This window comes from Atractosteus spatula, chromosome 3, assembly GCF_055471065.1.
Source record: "Atractosteus spatula isolate fAtrSpa1 chromosome 3, fAtrSpa1.hap1, whole genome shotgun sequence".
Taxonomy (NCBI): Eukaryota; Metazoa; Chordata; class Actinopteri; order Semionotiformes; family Lepisosteidae; genus Atractosteus; species Atractosteus spatula.
In genome coordinates, this window is record NC_142708.1 from 11,057,908 (window position 1) to 11,082,216 (window position 24,309).

General features: G+C 35.0%; 1 protein-coding gene across 1 annotated transcript in view; it reads right to left on the reverse strand.

Moving 5' to 3' along the window:
* Positions 1–24,309, reverse strand: part of dcc (DCC netrin 1 receptor) — a 369,239-nt gene that overhangs the window by 81,566 nt on the left and 263,364 nt on the right. The window contains exons 9-12 of the mRNA XM_088910726.1: positions 19,533–19,687; positions 17,161–17,309; positions 8,928–9,066; positions 4,095–4,144 (exon numbers count right to left, since the gene is read on the reverse strand). Of these exons, the coding sequence (XP_088766852.1) occupies positions 4,095–4,144; positions 8,928–9,066; positions 17,161–17,309; positions 19,533–19,687 (493 nt within the window). The remainder of the gene's footprint in view (positions 1–4,094; positions 4,145–8,927; positions 9,067–17,160; positions 17,310–19,532; positions 19,688–24,309) is intronic.

The window sequence follows — 24,309 nt, forward strand, 5'->3', positions numbered from 1 at the left end:
AATATGACAGGGTAGCTTGTTTCAGACTCTTACAGCCGTATAGGATTGACATTTTGAAGAAGTCTAAAGACTTTAATTTGTCCATTCAAAGGATTTTGAATACTTGAATTAAGTCCCCTTGTACAGTAGCTGTCATGCCCAGTACACCTAAAGGGCGCTCTACTTTCCTCTGGTTCCTAGTTCCCTGTGATTATTCATGTCTTCCTGGTGTGTCTTGTTGTGTAGCCTATTTACTTCCTGTGTCTGCTCTGCTCAGCATTGAGGGTACGGATGTCCTGAGACCCGCCTAGCACCAGGTCACTCCTGTCTGTGGCCTGAGGTTTCTTTCCGACATCGTCTGACCCCCTGAGCCTGGGCTAACCCCCATGTTGTCCCCTTTTCGCTACGCATAGGGTCTTTATTGCTCTCCTTGTCGTTCCACAGCTTGCCCTTCTGACATCCATGACAGTAGCCTTCTCTATTGAAGATTCAGTTCTATTCATTAAAGAGATTCAGTTAAATTCAGAGTAGGATATTCCTTTAAGGAAAATACAGACTGATACCAAAGTAAACATATCTGATTTTGCTGCATGGTAACCAATATTCTAAAAAACATATCTAACTAATGCTTATAGACTGTACATTTAGAAAAAAAATGTGTAACATTTTGATCACAAAAAAATGTAAGACCCTTGGCAGTAATCTGGGCCAGTTAGGCCAAAATCATTTAGGGCTAGCAAAAAGGATAGAAATAATTAAAATAAACTCACTTATCACAAACAAACAAAAGTTTAATTTTTAATCCCATGACACGTCACTGAAGACTGCATGCAGTGGGAGGTCACAACCTGTCGATAATTTTTAAAAGACTTGATCCCCAAAAGGAAACAAAATATTTTCCAATATATTCCAAAAGTCCGATCTCACACAGAGCCATATGAAACTCCAATGCCACAATAATGAAAGAGTTGTGTGGCAGGCCTGGCCATTAAGGACTCAATTACATTTATCCTGCCACAAAAGAGTACCAATTAGGGCCTTGAAGATAATACAGTATTATAGTTAATTTGGGGCACACACAAATTACGTAATTGGTTAATTGTAACACACATTCTCATATGGGTTTCAATTAGTGTGTTTGATGTATATAAGGGTGTATTACTGAGCCGCTCGAAGTTACAGTATGTTTTAAGATGGTAGTAGCAGTCTGTGTACTGTATCTGTTGGGATATCCTGCAATAAAGCCTCCTTCTCTGTACATCTTGAGTCCTCATGAGTTTTTAATGTGTTCCGACCTCTCAAGTCACCTTAGGTCTGTCTGTTGTTCTAAAACGTCTGAGCCTGCTATAGAATGAACTGTCATCAACCGTTCCTGTAGTAGATGCTACTATTCCACGTTAAGTATACTCAGACTGCCGAATCAAAAATACTGAACTGATTTTCTCCTCTGACACATTTTCATAAGCACACAATGAAGGATATACTGTATCAGGTCAAGTGCTCTCTTCAAATTGTTGATGTTAGGAAACAATGAACCAAAGACAATGTACAAGCATGTAACAATATTCTGTACCACAGAAAAATCTAATTAAAGTGCTGACAATGTTTTTTTCCAAGTAAATTAAACATAAAGCTATTTACAGTATATCATATCTCGTGGGCAGTGTACCCATTAAGAACTGAGCAGTAATTAAAGCTTTACAGTATGTTCAAACACATTATTTCCAATATAAATACCCCTAATAACATTTACATCAGCCTGTATCCAAATTATTTTCACGTGCGCACAGTTTCAGTGAGTATCTAATAAATTTATGTAAAACTATAAACTTGCCTCTGTGTACAGCTGAATAGTCTGATACAGTATACTGTATATGACTTTTCTTTCGATATGGTCAAAATGTTGTAAGATGATAATTTATAATCATAGCAGACTAGAGTAAGCTTGTTCCAACAATCAGTGCTTTACAAAGATGTTTGACTCATATCGTAATGACAATAAATAAATGCAACAATTATTAATTTAATAAAAATAAAAATACTTTTGGTATTTGGTCAAGTTAAATTTCATTTTACAAGCATGTGTTTTGGAATATAAGTGCAACAATGTGAAATATGGAACAGCAGAAACAGATTCCAAGATAATAATGTTTTTTATCAATTGTTCTTCACACTAAAAAAATAATAAAATTGTTCTTATACTTGCTGAATGATATTTGTAAATTTGTTCTTATGCTTGCTGAAATATACAGTATTTGGCCTTAGTTTAACATGACGATTTTAATAGAATATGATAAGTCTGCCTGTAGAGGTTAGGTCATATTCCCTTCATCCATTTTCTAACCTCTTTATTCAATACAGAGTCAACAGGTAGCCAGGGCCTATCCTAGTAAGCAACAGGTGTAGGGCAGGATACACCGTGGATGGGACATCACTGGAACAAACATGCACATGTTCACACCAGGGCCATATACTGTGTCCCAGAAGCCAATAAATCTAACTGTATGTTTTTGAACTGCAGGAAGAAACTGGAGTACCCCAAGAAATCCCATGCAAACACTGGGACTGAGAACATACACACTCCATGCAGATAGCACCCCAGGAAATGAGTCCAGGTCCCAACAATGCTAACCACTGCACCACAGTACCACCCTTCATATTTACTACTACAAAGAGAACTGCATGCTCTCCAATATTCCAGCTTAACACTCAGATGGAAAAACGAATTAGAAAATCTATTTTGCATGTTCATTCTCTTCAAAACAGAAATGTAAGTTTATCTCTTATATTTAAAAAATCTAAGAAAAGCAAAAACACTCTCATTTTCAAAATAAATCAATTCTGTCCACTATACAGCTGTTTGAAGAGAACATCCACCATTCAGAATGACACAATCCTAGAAAGACCCCAGCAAGCTTCTCAAACAGAAAAGTAACTTTAGGGTTATAATAAATCAATCTTTGTTAGGCTAACATAATGGAGCTTGAGGAAGATTTATTTTGAAGTGCATTTTAAACACAACTCTTCAGTGATTGAAGTATCTACTTAATTTCTCTGTTACCTGTGGCTTTCTTACAGTTCCAGAATTTGACTTACACAAATATATATATACAGTATATATATATATTTATTTTTAATCTGTATCTTGTAAGAGAACCACACAAATCACAAGTTTCCAGTTGGTTAAGAAATACATTCTGCATCCAAAGCATCCTGTTTACTAAACAGATATGAGGTTTTCTTTTGCCTTTTTCAGGGTGTTTTTTATATTCCCTTTTAGATATCTATGAAAAATACATAGATATGTTTTATTGTTTTCCACAGAACAAATAAAATTTCCCTTATTGCTTTCTTACAGCTTTGTGATTTGTGTATGTTTTAGAATAAATGTTCACATTATATTCATATTATAAAAATTATAGTCATAATCACAACTGTTGTAGTTGTGGATTTCTCCTGGATCCTGAGTATTATCTGAACTGATACATTGCGCACATCTCTTATACATTGGAAACAATCTTGCATTTTAATATTAAGAAAAAACTGAACACTTGCATGGTTACAGCTGAACTCAAAATACTAGCTTTCAGAAACAGATGTTTGGCTTTAGTTGGCACTATGTTTGTTCTGCTTCTCAAAAACAGCCTTTACAGTACAGTGCAGTCACTGTCATATTTTTGCCAGCTCTCTGGTTGTCTTTTTCTTATGATTTGTGCCATCTCCTGTTTCTTCTTTCCAGCCGGTTAGCAGGAGATTCATCCAACCAAAATGGCCTCAACTACCTCCTCTGTCACCACTGGTGAGAAAGACAGGGAGGACCTACAGGTATGTGCTGCTTCTTTCAGATCATCTCTAGTATAAAGAACATTTTTTAAACAGATTTCTGCTTTCCATAAATATACAGTAAATGGTTAAAGGTACAGTAAAGGGGCTCTGGTTCCATCACCAGCTCTCATATTTCTGGCTTTGCATCTGGTTTTGGTAAACCAAAACTTTTTTCTCTTTAACATCTTTCTCATACAAATAAAAGAAAACTTATCAAATGTTTAGCACACATAAACATAAGAGAGGGATTTTATGTACTTGTTCATAAAGCATTGAATTTCTTTACTTACTCTTGAGTTGACAACCTCTAATGTGATGTTCTGAGGGGGTGCACTTGGTACTGAAAGAGAACATATAATAAGAGCATTAAGAGAACCTGACAGTGAACTGTCACAATAGTTTTATAGGAAAGTGAAAACACTAATTTTGTTTGTATAAATAATCAACCATCATGTAAGGTGAAGAATTACACTTTACTCGCTAGCCCTGTCCAAGAGTATGATATCCAGCACATACTTTTTATGAAGATTCTTGGAAAGGTGAAAGCAAAGTACAAATAAGAATGAGACCATAGGCATGTCAGGCTGCACACAGAAAGCAAACTGATATTAAACATCAGTCTTAATTGTTCTATACATCAGTCTGTATTTTTTTTTATTTTCTCATTTTCTTACTGCAGATACTGTAGTGTAATTTGGTTCATCATTAAGCCGCGTGTCTTTATTGTAGCCTCTACAAGAAATGCCTTTACACTGACATTGATACTTGAACTTTACATCCAAATCCAGGTGAAGCAGGAAGTGTGCAGCATCCTGATCAAATTAGAAATGTGCTAAATCTGAACACCTGAGGATGTTCAAACGATACAATCAGATATACTGTATGCAACCTATATAAAACATGAAGTTACAGTCTCATACGGTAACTTCAGTAACAGTTGACCATGACCTTTCCCTGATGAACCTGTACATGCTTTCTTTATTATTAGAGCTACTGCCCCTTTTGCCATTTAAACATACTGACGGGAAAAAACTCTGTACATTTGTCTACATATATCAAATATAAACATACAAATTTCTCCACGTGTTCTGTAAATTCCAAAATGCATGGAGAAACCATTGTGCACTCTTAACATTTTTTGCACATGAAAACTGCTTCTTACATTAACAACATTGCACCAAGCAAGACCAAATAATGGGAGATGGCCATACCTTTCCAAAGGAATTTTCTTATCCAATTACTTTATATCAATAGTAAAAAAAAACAGCTGCATAAATGGAAATGAGGCTAACTGTTGTATGTGTTTACAGAGAAAGCTGTGGTATGAGTCAAGAACACTAAAGGCAAAGGTCATAAATTAGCACTGAGAGGAGTGTGGTAAGAAGTCAGAGCACACAATTTCATTACTGAACACAAGGGGCCTTAATTAAGCAGGGAAATGAAAAAGGCAGATCTCACAGTCCGTTTGAGACATTCAGTAAACCACAGTTAATGGAAGCAGACAGCCAATAAATTCCTTTGGCCTCTTAGCCCACACCAAAGGTAATGGAAAGAGACAATACACAGAATAACAGTCTTTCAGCCATATTGCAGGAAAGATGTAAGGCTCATTGTAGCACCTTGGAGTGAGCGACTCTGAGAAGTACAGACTGCTGTTGATTGATCAGAAGGGAGAGATGCAAAAAACAGAAGTGAGAAGTGAGCGAAGAGCAGACACAGCCACAGTCTTCAAGCCAATGGAATGCAAACTGGAGTGTACAAGCTCACAGGCAATGCTAGTGAACATGGCTGTTGTGATGTGTGTGGATGCATAAATCTCTTGCACTGCCAGACAAAAACATGAATTGAATACAATTGATTCAAGCTGTAGTTTGCCGGAGACGTGCAATTCAGGTGCAATTTGCATGTTCCGGAAAGAGTTGAAACGTTTATTTTGTTAGTTCACAACTCCCTACCTCATCCTCTTTTTCATACATTTGTGCTTTTAGGTGTTTAAGTTGCTTGTGCAAAGTTTTAAACTTAAATAAATTCATACAAATTATCATGAGTCACAACATGATAATTTGTAGTTCTGACTGCAACTAAAATTCTCCAAGGCACATTTTATCACCTTCTAGATTATCCATTGTTCAACTGACAGATTTGTAAAATGACTGTGAGATTGATTGAAATTCCAAACACAAACAGCAGACACTCTAAACTCTGGGAAATGCAAAATCTACAGTACAGTACAAGCAGCAGTGCAGAATACATTTGTCATAATGCAGAACTCCGTTCCACACATATCGAAAACAAACTTATTGTACATCTGAAATGCAAAAGCAGGGAAACATTACTTCATACTGCCTACTGTATGTTCAGCTTTATTTTTTTTTATTTTGGGGTTCCAAAAGCATAGTTCCACAGCTCCTGTTTTTTTTTTTAGTGAGCTGTATCTATCCAGATGGCATATTATCCATCTGAAACACATTTTTGCTTCATTTCCTTCATATTTTTTATTATTTTGGGTAGCTAAGGAAGTTTAATTATTCCTAATCCATGAAAGATTGTGTTAAAGTCTGTCTTGTGTCGGTGCCACAGTTGGAGGCATGCAGAGAGGTCTATATTATAATTTTCCAGGTGATTGCATTTTTTAAGCTTCATAATCATTAACAGGCATATATATTTTTAGATCAACCTAAAGCAAATAATTTGCGCTAGAAATCAGTTGAAAAAAATACATTCTTTTTTAGTTTGGAGCAGATCTTCTATCACAAACAATCATATAAACATTTGAAGCTTCAAGCAGAACGCAGTGTGCTGTGGGGGTCACACAACATATACTGTATACTGTAAAATTAATGCAGAAATGCAGCACTGGAATTCTAATTGTCCAAATCTTGTCAGTTCTGGTCCCACTGCTGGGAAAGAACAGAAAGTTCTCTTTGTAGCTTAGTATATGATCAACACCAGACAAGTTCATAAAAGGCAGTGAACAGAATGGCTAATGGCTGCCATATTCCCCTTGGAGCTTCTTTTTCTAAAGGACTAATTGAATTAGGAGGAAAAGACTCCAGGGGATCTTCAGCTTGGAACTGTAAATAAAGATATTCTACCCCAAAGCACAAACTCCTCCTCCACTCAGCCTAGCACAACTTAGCAGTATTTTAGAAAAAATAAGATTTCTGTTTCATTTAAGGTCACAAATGTGTAACGTGATAATAAGTTTCTGTCAGAAAATTGGAGTTTTTATTTCCCTTCTGGATGTACCCCAATTACACACATAAAAATCAGAACTTTCTTCTGAGAACACACATATACATTAAGTGTGTACTGGTATAACAGTAATTGAACAATTGGGCAATCAGAAAATGAACACAGCATTATGCAACTGCCTTGAAATTCTTAATGTCAGAAGTGCAAAATCAATTTGCTTTTACCTGAACATCTCAAACCAATCATCTTTTGCTATCTAGAAACCATGAAGTCAGGAGATCTTAAAATCCTACAGTACAGTATATACCTCAGAATTCTGAAGCAACCCAAAAACTACAGAGTTTCAGGCAACATTGTATGGTGTTTCTGTAATGGTATTTTCTAGGTTTATTAGTAAAGCAAAATTCTGTCTCTCAAATATCTGTAGTTAAGGGGTTGCTTTTGATCACAATATCTATTCACAGACTTAACCTCGAAAATCATTAAATCCACTTCACCTGCAATTTGGACTTGAAATTTCAAACAGTTTAGTCACAGGAGCTTCACACTGGGTATAGGGTAACTGGTACATTCCAAGCAAAGTGTTTTTCATATCATGAGAAGATGCACTGGTACTGTACTGAACAGACATAAGTAAATGTTGAGTAACATTTGTCATCAGCAGGGTTCATCAACAGGGGCTTGAGTGTGAAAATAACAGTTTAGAATGCATGTGTACAGGCCACCACTGGAAGAAATAAATGTTGTACACTGCTGTACACATTTGCAGATGCTGTTTTGTAGTATTCTGCCTAAACAATCATGTGTACCTGTGTACTGATCCCTAAGCCCTAGATATCACATGTTGTCTTAGTTCAAATGTTCAATAGGGCTCAGGTCTGGTGAGTCGGGCCTCCATGGCTGAATTGACATGTTCTCATCTTGTAAGAAATGTGTTGTTACATGAGCAACATGAAGTTGTATATTGTCCTGATGAAATGTTTTAATGTCAGGATGAACCCACATGAAGAACAGTAAGTAAGATCTCAGGACTCTCGTGCAACTAGACATTCCTATCCAGACCACCATACTTGGACATTGAACATTGTCTGATCTACTGTATACAGCTATTAATATATCTTTCTGCATATCTGTGCCATTCTTGTTAATGTGCATCAGAGTGGTCTACACAGAACCTTGATTGATCAAGAAGACTTAGCTCCTACTGGAGTCACCTGAGGTGTAAGGCCAGCATCCAGGTGTTCTCGGGATAAAGAGGACCTATTCGTTACTCTACGGGATTTTCACTAGGTTTGACAATCAACAGGTTAAACCACCCAATCAGTTATGTCTGATCAATTTAATGAACTGTTTAATCGATTTAATGAAGTGATTTAGCACGTATGCAACAGTCAAATTAACTCAAGTGAATCACAGACAGTCATGCACGATTGAATAATCAAAACAACACAACAAACATACTGTATAAATAATATCCAAAATACATATATCTTATTTTTCTAAACACATGCATGAATGAACAGAGCCCTAAGTTTCTCCTGAAGCTCAGTGTAGTATGTGTGTGAGCATGCGGGGCACAAATTAAATTCTGAAATTAAAAATGAAGAACTTTCTTAGTCAAATCTGTAAAAAATGATTCATATCTCTAAGCGAAGTATATATGAAGAAAACACTTAAAAAATGCTAACTAGTCTTAAGTGTATCAGACAAGGATGACTTCAGATCTCCAAGACAATTTTATACGAAGAAAACTTGCATTGAATTTACTGTATCATACAGTAGACATGGACATCCAGACACTAAGAAAAAGAGCACAACATCTGATACAGTAGATTTTGATGGACATGATGCTGATGGTTATTTTCATAAAAGAAATCAAACATTACAGAACTGAACATGTTAAAAATGCAATTAATAAAAACATTTACCATCTGAAAGCGTGGCCACTGTCAGATCCTCTGTGGCTGTGCCAGGCCCATAAAGATTGTAAGCCAGTATACGTATAGTGTATTCTGTGAACTTCTTCAGCCCCTCCAGCTTGAAGCTTTTCCCACTCACATCCACACTCTGAAAGAGAAAGAAACCATGAATCATTTCTAAAAAAGCACCAGAAATGTATGTGAAATCCTAAAGTCACTTGTTCCACCACAGTTGCTTTAATGTCAAAAAATTAATAAGCATTTGAAAAGTTAAAAATGAATGGAATCCATTCAGTTCATCTAAATCCTATCTACTGTAAATATCCTAGTACTTTCTGCTCCTTTCACAAAAGGAATGGGATATAAATCACACATTTAAAATGTCATAGACATAGGTTTGAAACATACAGTACAAGAAAAGACTGCATAATCCAAATTACATTATATTAAAAGGAAGATCTTGGCAATACCTGTCAAAAATGACAATAATAATCCTTAAACTAGATAAGTCAATTGAGAACAATTCTCAATGACACATTTATAATAAAAAAAAGGCTTACACTTTTGTTGCACAGAAAACAATGTGCTGAAAGAAAAAGAAATAAATAAAATACTGTAAAAACAACATAATAGAGAATGGCATTGTTCAAAGAAAAATAATAGACTGATGTACAGTACACTACTGAAAATACATTCAGCACGAAGGTGCATAATTTTGATTGACTGGGCAGATTATTCTAATTTAATCTAGTGGTAGTTAATTACTTGTGCCTAAAGCTAGTAGTTACTCTTAGGAGGGTCAATTTGCTAAATATACTACATCTTAACTGAGAAATAGGTTATTAATGGAAAAGAAATGTCCTTGTAAGTGCTGTTCCATCCTTTAGAGGGCATCAGCTGTCAAAATGGTGTCAGGCATGAAAACGATGTATGAATGGAGAATAGAAAATTTAATGGATTTAAAGGAAAGGAAAAATAATTCTATAAGAAAAAGAATGTGGTCCAGTCCACTGTATATGAGTGAGGTGCAGTGGTTTAAATAAGAACAAACCATCCCACGTGTGTCAGTCAATGTTGCAGTCTGCAGTAATTTAACACGCTGGTGGGATTATACTGTATTCTTCAATTGGCCCTTATATATTTTTTTCAGGCAAGACAAGAAATATGATTTTCTTACTTAAATATTGCATACCCAAATGCATTTATTTTTGTGTATTTGTGTATTTGTGTAATATGGCATATTGAAGGGATGCTGTGACAAATGGTGAACTGAACTCTTGACCACAAAGACCAAAAAGACCAGAACATCCTCACAGAAACAAAACTCTCAATGCACTCTTTACATTGTACATTGAGAATACAATGAGTACATTGCTCTGTGAGAGTAGCTGTTTTTCTTGTCAGCTGAACTGACCCAAGCTTGATGAGGGTCATATGTATTGATATATGTTAATATATACTGTGTATGTTAATATATACTGTATGCTTTTACTTCCTCGATTTCTCTTAAAATTAAAAGCTTTTTTAAACTATTTGTAATAATAACTCTATATTCAGGTATCAACTGCTATGCCTTGAATAAAATAATATGACCTTTTCCCCCTGACACTATGATAACATGTCACAAATGGATGTGTGAATAATCTAATGTATGCATAGATATACATACAAGCTAATCATATTCACAATACACACCACCATACCGGCCAATTTAGTTTTGATTTTCCAATGAAAAATAATAAACAATTGGAATCAGCAACCTGTTGTATTGCAATGACAACACAGAGGCTTTATAGTCAATACCAGCCTGGATTTTCTTACTGTTGTCAATAATATTGTTTGCCAGCCTCTGGAGTTACTAATTTTCGCATTTTTTGTCAATTTTGAAAGGGAATACTTCAAATAATGTGGTTGCATTAATTTACCTTGTTCATTTCCAGATACAAGGTAAATTCCGTAACTACATGTAATGTTCCAACATATGTGAATCTGCTGCTGTGAAATAAAAAAAAATACAAGAAATACCCTGGAGTCCGTCTCAAGGAATCACCAGAGTCTAGACTGTCTGCACACATTTTTCCTCATTTTCCCATAATTACTTGGCTTCATTACCTTTTTATACCACCCTGGGACTCAGAAAGATGCCTTACAGATTTAAATTATACAGAGATGAAACATCAGGGAAAATGTCTAGCAGGCATGCTGCTTTAAGCACTTTCAGCTTTGCTTGTGCTTTCCCATCAACAAAGCATAAGTTGTGGGCGATTAGCAAAAACTGTGGCCCGTTAATGAGCGTTTTAGCAGTACAGTTAATTCTACTGAGAACATAAGCAGGGAAAATAAATCAAAGGCAACTGACATGACTTGGATACACACTTCTTTTTGCCTAGACACTTATCCAAACCTCACTCACAGTATCACCTGTCTTTCCTTCCAGCACAATTACTTACAGCAAACAGCTACCGGAGAGGGAAGAAGAACATTTTCTGTTTTCAGTATAGAAATGCTGTTGTTGAAGTCGCTGATTTACCTTTTTTTTTTCAAACAGTATAAGACTAAAGGTGCACCGCTTGTATTTTAGTGCTTTAGGGCCAGTATGTAGAAGTGAGACAGTTTTTGGGTCATTAAGACCAATACAAAGGCTATAACAGGTAGAGCTGATTAGGTGTCAGTTGTAAGCAGGCTGACTGATTGCATTTATGTAGCTATAGAAAAATAGCTGCATTGTTTCTCATCTTCTTCCTTTCTTTGTACCAGTGAAAATACTGTAAAGGAATTCCTATAAAATATCCACCAAATGATCTTAACCTGTGATGTGCTACTTGTGGAACATTCATCTTGGAAAAGTCCAAACAGCCATGCCATGTCTGTAAAAACTACAGGAACTGAAGGACAGGAAGGAGGAAGTGACAAATCTAACAGTCGTGACAGTGGGAACCCCAAATCTTTAGAACAATAACATAGATAAACCTACAGGGAGGATATAGTACGAGTTTGTCCAATGAAGTAAAATACAACAGCCTACTGTATGCTGACAGGTGCCCTGCATCTAAACAAACTCCACTCCAAGATCTGGGAACAGACAAGACTTGGAAGCACAAGGTAGTGGCTCCTACGATACCACCTACACAGATACAGTTTTTCAGACACCATTCATCACAACTTCAGTCAGTGCCAGTACCACCAAAACAAGAGAAACAAAAGCAGTAATTGTTGCAGACTTTGTTGAAAGGAGCACTGTAGCTGAAATATTTACAGTATCATGGATCCTGAGACATTACCAGTATGCTGTCTCCCTAAGACTAATGAGGCTGATATTGTCTAAAGAGTAAACTGGCTTCTAGAAAAGGAAGATGAAGACCCAGTTCTTATTGTTGTTTATGATAAGACACAACATTGGCATAAAAGCATTCTTCTCATATGTAGAAAATTCAAAAATGTTGGAAATAAATTACAGAGAAGCACCACATCAGTAGTTTCCTCAGGATTAGTGCCTGTTGCATGCAAAACTGAACAACTGGAGATGTTTCAGAAACATCTGAAAAAAATTATTATGAATCAGCTTAGGGAAAAGATCCAAAAAAAACGGAATTGAAGGGGAGTATAATCAAAGACAAACTACAAGGGAAATACAGAGTGAGTAGTGCAATAGATAACAGATAGCAATAGTGACAAATACTGCAGTCCTGGATACAGAGGGCTTTGAACAGAAAGAAAAGATGGAAGAGGTAGAGGTCTAGCACTATACAATAAAAAGAACCACAAATTTTACCAAGATGAATCACAGTTTCTCATTATCTACAGTAAATGGGTCAGACAAATTCAAAGGGCATAGTGTTAGGATCATGCAATTGACCACCAAATTCAGATAATAACTCCAAGGCAGTCTTACATAAATAAATAAGGGATATTCATATAAAGGGAGTGGTTGTCATGGCAGATTTTAATTTCCTTACATCTACTGAAAAAATCACCAGGGATATCAGCAGCTCAAAATAAAACTAAAGACTATTCAATGACTTCTAATGATTGCTTCTTTAATCAATTCATCAGAACACCTACAGTATTACATGATTAGGGAACCGCAATCATAAAACGGTAAAGTACAATTTTATTAAATTTAGCTCTTTTGTTTGGAAGAGTGAAGGCAGGCAGCACACTCGTTGTGTACCTCTGGGAGTGACAGGTCTGTAGTTAGGCCAAAGAATCCTTGACAGATGAACTTCTGTGATGTTTGCAGTGTCCAGAGAAATCCAAGACATCCACTCTTTTACCTTAATATTATATTTAGTGTAACACATGAAGCTGTTCATGTTGTATCTAAAAGCACATACCTGTAGAAATGGGCTTTGGATTTGAGTTGCTTTTTAAGAAAAAGATGGTACTCAACACTCTAGATGGATTTTTGACCTATTTAACTTGTTTCAAAACTACACAAATCTGTGATGTGCCTTTTTGCATCCCTAAAGTACTTTAACATATAATTTGGAACTATACAGATTGATACAAAGTCTTAAAATTTTAAGACAGCAGGCCATGAAAAAACAAGACAAGTTAAGATAGGTAAAGGAGTAGAAAGACTATGGCAGCAGTAGGAACTAGACAGCAAAAGTGCTTGAAACAGAGAATAGATTCATACCAAGAGTGAGCAAATCCAAGCTAACAGAACACTAACCCAAATGGTGTAATAAAATCACATCACATAGGAAAAATACAAGGAGAAAAGTAGAAAGTGATTTTAAAAGAACCTGTTAAAGAAGAGGCATACTATATAATGAACTGCAAGCATGTGTAAAAAAGGACATGAGAAAGGGAAAGAGAGAGAAAATATTTTACACTTACAGTAAATAAAATATAAAGGCTTTTCTCTACTACAACAGCAAAGGAACAACAAAATTTTAAATAAAGGGTTCTAGATGCAAAGATAGGAATCTGTTAATGTAAGTGTTAAAGTTTTTTTGTATTTGCTTCAGGTTTAGCAAAGATATACTGTAGTTGCATATTAAATCATATTAGTAGAGAAGAGGCAGAAGTTCTTTACAATTAACGGTGATACATAAAGCAGAGCACACAACTGGAAACTGCTTGAAAGTGTTTTTGTAACTGAGAACAGGAAATTCTTTAATCAATGGGTTGTGGAACAAACATGGAACAAACCCTGCTAGCCATGTTTTTGAAGCTGACATCATTCAAAGGATTGACATCATTCAATCCTTACATAATCCCTGGTTCAATTAACTATGGACTAATGGACTGAATGGCCTTCTCTTGCTTGTCATAGTTATTATGTTCTCATCTGTATGGTAATATGATTCTGCGGGATAATCAACATGGATTTGCTAAAGTAACTTTTTAGTATTACTTGAACATTCAGGAGCAATAATAGATGCAAACAGAGTATACTGTATAATCTGATAAATTTAATCTTTTAAAATGGCCTTTAATAATGTTTTACTTCAAACATTAATGAGAGAACACCAGTAGAAACTTAAAATAAAGTCAATGCATTGAATCCTTCAGAGCCGGAGCACTGTAATGTCCAAGGTATCCTGTTGTACTAAACTTATTCCTAGTGTTAGCTTAATCCATACATTAATTTAAATCATTCATTTAGAATTGCTTAGTTACTAATCTATAAAATAAGAAAAAAAAATATTTTGCATCCTTTTATGTTCTTACTTTTAATACACTCTGCTCATTTTTTTTCAGGACCTGTTTTAACTTGTTCCACAAGTTCTGCAGTATTTCTAGCAGTCAGATTCAAACATTATTCTAATCCCTTGGGGAATTTGAAAACCCTTGATAAAACTATTCCACTGTGTTTTGACAGAGGGCCATTACCAAGGGAACTCCCCTTCCACATTTCTCACTTTCCTTTTAATAAACTCCCCTGGATTCTCACAGAACACAGCCCTTGACATTTTACCATTGTACTGTAGATTTCTTATCAAAGCTCATGAATTGAACCATATTAATCCAGCATCATTAGCTAAACAGAACCCCGTGCTGGTTCTTCAAAAGGTTTTGCTAAGGATAAGTGGAAAAGCCTTACTATCAAAGACAAATTGACATGTAATGTGAACAGCCTCTGTGATGTTACAGCAAACATCATCTCACAGATCTCTTGTTGAATTCAGTTAAAGGTTTTATGCATTAAACCTGCCTTTATAGTGCCCCATCTGAATTCATAAAAAATATTTCATGTATAAATTAAATTAATTCAACATGAACATGATTTCTTTACAGCCATAGAAGATGCAGTCAGAAGAACAAAAAGAATACTAATATAATATTAATGATGATAATGATGATAACTTTGTGAGGAGAGGTATGCAAAGTAACTCTAGAGCTCACAATCTGCAATAACTACCTACTGTAGTGTATTTTGAGCACTGTATTTTTGTTTTAGATTTGCTTTACATGCTGTGAAATTGTGGAACAACTAAAGTGTCAAATTATGTAGCACTCAAGTCATGCTACAACAATAATATACATCTTAGCTCCCACTGTGGACAAACTTATCACACCAAACATTTTGCCTACTATGGAAAATTTGGCTCAAGGAGTATTTTATTCACAGTTTACGCTGTGACACATAATGTATCACTATATTTTCTGTTTCACAAAAATAATTCAGCTAGCCCAGGTAAAGTTAATTAGGAAAATGTTCTAATGCAAACATAAGAACTGATTCAATGAAGATTAAAATCCTGCCTCAAAATTATACAGTATTCTTAAAGCAGAGTTGAAATGCTCAAGATGTGTGGTAGGACCCCACATACTGTATTTTGGAACATTAAATTAAAACTGAAATGTTCTAAAAATGTTCTAAAAAATAGAACACTCAGTTATTAGCTGAGTCTATGTAATCACAGTGGATTTTTAAACCATGGTGTTTAAAATATAAATGCATTGATCCCCGATATTCTTTCTAAACTTCAATCTGAGAAGCATTTAAAATTCGGTACCATGGAAACTTTCCTTTACTCATTAGTGTAAAATTCTATATGACTGGGGTACAGTGAATCTTCAAATAAACTCTGGAGGCCAGTACTATTCTCTTGAATTGAAGCAGCAATTATAAGCCATGAGATTACTATGAACTTCAAAAATTAAGGTGCTAAAGAATTTGAATGCAAAATACATTGAAAGTGATATGAGAATACAATACTCATGTCATCACATGAACCCCAGCGGGTACAGTACTACTGTATATATGGGCATGTCAGAAAGTATTTTATAAACATACTGTAGATTTTAGATAATTTTTTAAGGCATCATTTTAATTTTGATTATATATTTTGAATATAATATCAGTCACTTTTTATATATATATTTAATTGTTTCTTGCTTATGGATAAATTATACAGTCTAAAGTACAAGAAAATATATTCTCAATGCATCAGAATAGCTGTTTTATTTAAGACAGATCAGAGAAAACAAAAGCACTACTACACATACTGTATAATTACAGTCTGACTAAAGACACTAAATCTACTGTACATTTTTATGCATCTTCTTTTTCAGAAACAATAAAGTGAAGAGTGCTTTTGCTAGTCACAGTGACCTTACCTTATTAATCATCACATACAATACACTGACAGCTACAGAAGGTAAAAATTTAAGTATGCTCCTTGTTCCTGATCATTTTTTTTTCAAACACACAACACAATGGGGTCAGCTCTATTGAACAAATAACATCTACTGAGTACTATCATTATGTACTTAATTAAGATTGATAGCATTAAGCAAATTATCTCATGCTGTATGACTGTAAGTCTCTGAAGTGTGCATCTATATCATTGTATTACAAATGAAATACTATTACCTTTCAAAAATAATTTATTCAACAGATTAATTCAGAGATTATTTTGATAGAAAAATTAAATTAACTTATTTATATATGTACTACATATACATACTGTATGCAAAATGCAGTTCAGTTTACAAACTAATGTTAATTTGATATCATGAATGGGTTTTACATATTTTTATATTATACAACTTGACCACTAGTGGTAATTCTAAAACATTTTTTTTAAACGTAATAAATAGTATTTATTAGGAAATTGACTTCTACCCTAATGCGTCAGCTGATTGGCTGATGGCTGATGATTTTTCAGTCCACATACAGCAGGTCCCCAAAGGGAGCGTGAGCTCTCTGTTTTAAACAACGGTAGTATTTCAAAGCTCTCACTCTGAAATGCCTTCTTGAAAACTTGAGAAATGAACCCGGACTGACCTGTTCTTTGTCAGTGGACGTCTCTGTCCAGAACAATCTGTAACCCTGGATGGGGCCATTGGCATAGGCCGGCGCCTCCCAGGATGCCTGAATGGAAGTGGGTGACATGGCGACAGCATGAGGGTTCTCCACCTGCCCAGGAACCTGCACTGTGGGGTGACAAGAAAGAGGAATATGGCAATAAGCCCAAACAGAAATTGTAAAGGGCGTCCAGCACGTTTCATATCATATCTTGCTAAGCATTTTTAAAAGAGATAGGACAATCTATGAATAAGTATATTAAAATGTGACCATGAAAAAGTAGAACTGTTAGTCTGCATAAGTAAGAGCTGTCACCAGCATAAAACTTCAGTCACTTGAATCAGTTTTCTATACAATGTACAGTAAAGTTTGAAGAACAAAAAAAAATCTCATGTTAAATGTAAAGATATCTGTACAGAGAGTTCATACCCTCTTTAATATATAAAATTCAATTATTTGTGGGGAAATGTATGCATTGCTTACCCACCTAAATATGCAGTGCTTTTTCTTTTAAAGAGGCATAAATCTCAAGTATATGTTTTTTGTATGTTTTAGATTCAGATTGTAAAGGTGAGCCTTGTCAAAATCAAGCAACGTCTGAAAATGTTATCATTATTTTACTGCATGACTAGGGTCTCTCTACGACCTACTTTTGATATACTGTATCTGATCCTTTAGGTAGAAAAATAATTATATTGTATACTCCAGTACAATTTATCTACCACCACTAATGTTTGTTTATTTGACTGTACTGTACATACTTCCTTGTGAAGATATATTTACAAGCACTTTTGAATACTGGATTATTGCATTAATCTCAAGGATGAATTTGCAAATGCTGAGGATTATTGTAGTACCTTCTGCTATTGGATTGAACTGAGTGCAACTATGTTGCAAGTTAATTCTCTTATTTTCTTAATACCACAGCATATGCAAAAGCATACCTAGCTTTTGAAGGATTTTCTCAAATATTAAATTACGGTGACCTTTTTAGGCCAGTTCTGTGACAATCCAGCATGTTGGGATAAAAGTAGAGAGAAATACAGTAATCAATTTAACACCCAAGGATTACAGTTATGTTCAGAAAGATGCCCTGGGGGCCACCTCTAGAATCCTCACCCAGACATACATTGTGTTTGAATTCTGATTAAGCCAATGGAAATGAAGTGCAACATTTCAATGAACATTCAAATCTGTCAGCACTGATTACCACTACCAGTAATTGCAGTTCAAAGAGTTTTTATGTAACTGTCTGAATCTTATAATTCTTAAAGCCTAGGTGATGACTATTGTGGGAAGCCCCAGTCTGTGTGCAATAAAAATTAATGTGTGACATGTGAATTATCTCTAACTTCAAAGAGATGATTTCTCATGACGTGTGGAATGATGGAAGTGAAGTCAAAATATTACCAGAATCTAGGGGAAATGACACTGTGTATCGACTCATTAACCTACGTACAGTATATAACATATTTGAATAGCAGCAGTACATTTCACCTTAATTATTGAATCATTTTGCTTTAACTTTAGCCTATTTTAAGATTCCTACAGTGCCAACAGGCATTCCTCAAAATAGCATTCCCACAAGCAGGAGGACACAAATGAAAACTATGAAGAAATGTAATTAAAAAAGAAGAGTATGCATTTCTTTATAGTAAGGGTTGTGCAAATCTGAAAATACTTCCCAACCATGTTGAAACCAGTACTAAATTTCAAGAACTAGTTCGATGAGATCCTTAGATCAAATAGCTACTAAGAACAAAACAAGCTAAAACAAAACAAGTAGATTGAATGACCTCCTCTTGTTATCATATTCTTTCTTTATGTTTTATACTGTATAACGCTCCCCTTAAAAGGATCTAATCCATTCCAAATATGACTACAAAATAAACATGTACATTCTAAGACATTACTTTAAACCTTAGTAGCCTTACTAAGGGTTAAAAGTTACTTGTTTATTTAATATTGACCATATTGTGCCCCTTGAGCTAAAAAAACTGGAAAGGCTTTATTCTGTAAAGGTTCTAATGGCTTATATACTTCGATCTGATATAAGAGATGAGGCCCTAGCTAGAGTCAAGAAAAGAGTAGAAGAGATCTAATCAGACTACAGTTTTAAAAGTATCCTATAGCACAGTTTTGTAAACTATAGCCCGTTTAAAAGAAGTAAAAAAAACTGAGAAATATAATATAGGGGTAAAGGATGTGTGCAGAGATCCTCAGCCATATCCTTTGTTTAGATCTCGCTGTAGTACTGTGCAAACCAGTTCCTTCTTTACAGTGCCAATAACCTTTCTAGTTAGATAGAAGGAAAGGTTTTTATTCATACACCAGTACATGCTGGTACTTACATTCTGGCTGTGTAGAAACCTTGATAGCTTGCGAGCTCTCTCCAGGGCCAAAATCATTGTAGGCCACAACTCTGAAGCTGTATGTCTCCTCTGGCTTCAAGTTTCCCACAGTGAACTGCAAATCCCCTGACTGTGAGATGTTCGCAGCTCGCTCCCTACAATAAAATAGCATTTTGTATACATTCAGAGATATACAGTATAAACTTACATGTAGCCCATTCTGAAATAATAAAAGTAATATTTATTATTATTACTATTATTATTATTATACACAATAACAGACATCACATATAGTATGTGCCAAACTACAGTATTTAATGCTTTTGAGAACAAATGCAGGAAGAGGGAGAATGATATTGTAGACAAAACAAGAAAGCAAATCAAAGGCTAAAAGGCACATGTCTAAATGGTTTTTAAATTAAGGAGAAAAAAACCCCTGTATAGAATGGTTAAAAAGAACAGGATAAAAGAAGAGGAATATACAGTAAAAAACTGCTGGTACAGGTAAAAGGCATTTTATAATGCAAAAGAGAGATAAGAAAAGGATATTGCATTTGAGGTTATAATACGGTAAATAAAATATTTTAAGTATTACAATACTTAAACAATTACTATACAATAAAGTACTTAGAACAGTAAAGCATGAAGTAAGGGAGAGTCAAAATTAATTCTTAAAAGGCGTTGTGTTAAAATTGTACAGTGCAGGAGTATGACTTCTTTAAAAAAACTGTATATCATTATGATGGACTCTTTGCAGAAAAGATCACTCTGCTCTAGAATCAGTGCAGAAATGATCCTGGCTAAACGGAATAGCCTGTATCAACATACTTAAAGTCAAACCAATTAACTTCTTCAGAACAAACAGTGAACCAGAAAAAAGGAAATGCTTTTTCACACAAAGGATTGTGGGGCCTAAAACAAGCTTTATCTGGCATGTTAGAAAAGGTAATACCCTGACTACTTTCAAAAAAATGCGGGGCGAGATCAATTAGCTACTAACAACCACATCGGATAAATGTGCCAAATGGTTTCCCCATTTAGAAATGTTACATACAAAAAGGTGTGTTATATAATGTACTGGAACATTCATTTTTGATAATATTGTTGTTATTGATGATGATGATGCCATAGTCAGACTCTAAAAGAACTGAGAAGTCTTTCTGGAGAATAACAATCTACTGTACATAGTCACCTTAAGTGTTACAATTTAATTGCATTTTCCATGCAGTTACATACTTTGTGTGGGTGTACTCTACATTTAATTAATCTGGAATCTACAGAATAGTAAAAAGATGCAGGCATACTTTTAAATAAGAATTAATAAGACTACAAAAACACTTCCCTTCTTTGAACTAAGATAATGATCAATGTCACAATTTATCCTTACTTAAAGCACTAGTTTTTATTAAATTAAAACAAGCTGAAAATAAACAGTATAATACTCAGAGATGCATTATGCAGCTGCTAAAAGAGGAACATTTGCTGACATGCTTGTGCAGTCAGAAACAGTTCTTAAAAAAGTTGAGGTGTTTTCAGTTCAGCACAATACTTTTCTTATTACTTTTGCAGCATAGGACAGCTGCCAAAGACCTTCAGAATTATTTCTGCAACAGTTTCCCATTTAAATAGCAATAACAGATCTTGAAATAGGGGAATGAGAGCTTAATAGAAGCCTGTCCAAGGTTTTGTATGTAAATCAGGCAGAATAGAACTATAAAACAGGGCAGCACGAGTGACAGAAAAACAAGAAAAATAACTGAAAACTCCTCTCATCAGTTGACTTTTGTTTTGCTAAATTTATTTTGCTATCTAAGATCTGTTTTTTTTTCCATTACTGTTTTATTATAGCATACAACATAAATTATAATGTTCACCTACTCATAACCAGACAATGTTTTTGTTGGACAAAGCAGAGTAATGGAATTTCATTTTTAATGGAATTTCATTTTAGGTTTGTCACATTAATACACAAAATACCCCAGGAATATGTATTATATTTGGATTCTTCAGTACTTTTATGTGAGTACATAACAGAGGACTTATTTTAACGGTGGCATATGCTCAAACGTAATTAATAATTAAGCTTAAAATCATTTTTTTGTGAGAAACATGTATAGCATGTAATGTAATATTCCTTGTGATCAGTGAATTTTCTTTAAAAATGTAAGTTTGTAATGGCAATTATATGCATCATACCACATTCTTTAGCTCTTGTTTTGCCACCATTCATGAATATGCACTGGATATAATACAATTACTCAGTGCTCCTGATTGTGCTCTATCATACACAAAAATGTTTTGCTTGAGAGAACATCAGTAGATCAGGACGGCCATATTTGGAAAAGGGACTGCAATACTGTATTATATAATGTACAGAATGAAATTGTGACCTTAAGCATACCTAAACAAACTTAGGCCTGCAAAGCTAAATGAGGAAGACCTTTCAACACAAGTCAAAACTACAGTATATTCTGTATATTGGGAAAGAACTGGGATAAGTTGAAATGTAGGAAAAGAAGGAAAGAACCGTGTATAGCTTGAGTACTGGAACTGGTTTAATAGATTAAATAACTTGAGCTCTCAATTCTAAAGCATCCTAGTAAGTTTCAGTTTAATAATTTCCAAAAACAGAGCAAAAATGCAAGCAAGTTGTGGTAGCCGAGTAGATGAAGGGACTACAGTTGCAGTTGATCTACCCCAATTATTGTATTGTATTCTTGTAAATAGACACAACAGGTCACAATCACTTAATTAAGAAATTACTGGAGATAAGCGGAGAAAAGCACATTCCCACATCGGTGTAATTAGGAATGGCTTATAAAATGACCGTGGACGAAGCCAGTGCTGAATGCAGTTTTTGGAGTATTCTTTAAGACTGAAGAATCCTGGATTCAATCCTCCTGACCTTTCTTTGATTTCCATTATGTACAGTAATTCTTATGTGTGGATAAGGGTGGGGTCTGTAATGTACTGAAACCCAGGAGCTCACAAACAGGCAAAAAAAAAGTAGAGGTGCTACCGGAGATTTTTCTTTTTTTGAGTTTTGGCAATGGAAGGGGCTGACATCCTGAACGCACCCTAAAACCCTTGGAAGCTTTGGAGGATAGTAGGAAGACCTTAAGGTGAGAGAAGACAAACCTCCAGCAAAGGCAGAGTGGTGGGCTGGCAGGCCCTTCCAACATCGACTGGCCCTCAGCCTTGACATGGGGATAGTGTGAATGGTGCAATGATCCCACTCACCACTGGGCGGAGTGCACTGAAAGTGACCTAGACGAGTGTTGCAGCTTTACAGAGTCCAGTCATGATTCGGATTGCCTGGCTATTCCAAATTCAGTACTGTATAACAACAAAGAACTGGCTTTATGTGAGTTTCTATATTTACAGTATGTGGGGGAAATTGCAGACTTGAATAACATTTTTAAAGCAGCATTAGCCTTGTCTTGTAAATGGGAAAACAGTAAATAATTAATTCCCAGGAAATAACTAATACCATTAATTATCTACCCTTTATAAAGTGAATAAAGCAATGTATTTTTAAGCTGTTTTTGTCATGTTAACCTGCATTATGCTTTAAATAAACACGATCCTTTTTGGACAGTAGAGGAAAGTGTATATATATAATTTTAAATTTTAGGCTTAATAAAAGAAACATAATTAGTTATAATTTATCCTTTTAGATCGAGAGGCTTTCAAACCTCTTCTTAAGTCAGATGGAGACCTCAATTAGGTGATGTAAATGGGATTTTAAACAAAAAGGCGCAAGCATATGAATTGTAATAAAAATTTTAAAAACCAAAGCCCATTCACTGTACTGTAAATCATTTATTTTTATTTTCACATTAAATCAGTTCAGAAACTAACATATAAAAACTCTTTAGAATGGAAAATGTATATAAATAACATTGTCCCCTGCTTATAGATCCCATACAGTGAAGACAGTACAGTACATTTAGTTTAATTTTATTAGCAGTATTTGTCCTGGTTTATAGAAGTAAATGTGCATATTTTTTGACAAACCCATTATGTGAAAAAATGTCAAACTAATTTGGTGTAATAAATTTTATTCATTAAAATGTACCCTGTGCAGCGGTGTATGTTTGAAGATCACTGAGTGTCATCTGAATTGAATTCCGTATTCCTCAGATCCTTACACACCGAGTTAGCTTCAAATTAATTTCCGAACATCAAAGTGGAAGGTTAGTGAAGACAAAGAAAACACTTTAGAACAAAATGGAAATTCGTTTGGTCAGCTAAACCCTGACAGTGCTCAGTATTACTAAAGTTTAACACCCCCCACCAACTAAAACATTTTTCTTTCTGACACAACTCTTGCTTTCTGTGCAATCCAAGGCAGAATGGCAGGTGGAGCTCAGGAAGCACAGCACTAGAGCTGGTGCAATTATTCTTCACCTTTCAAAATGACTACTGATACTTGAAATTAGCTGATGCTGCACACATGCATTAATAAATGAGAAAGGAGGGAACAAAAAATTTAAAAGCAAGAGAAAGGCAGTGAATCTACCAGGCTCTTAACACAGATATGACGGCGCTGAAATACAGTATTGTATAGAAAGAAAGAGTAATGAGACAGGCGGTTCTAGCTGAAGTGGCTCTTAATTGACTGCAATGCAAGCAGCAGTTACTACTAAACGTAAAGTGCGTGAACAAAGCAGTGTATACAAACAGCAATCAGAGAGCACCATTGACATTAAGTGTGCTTTCAGACCACACTTTTGAGTATTTCATCCGGCCCTCTTTTGTGTCAGAAAGGAATTAA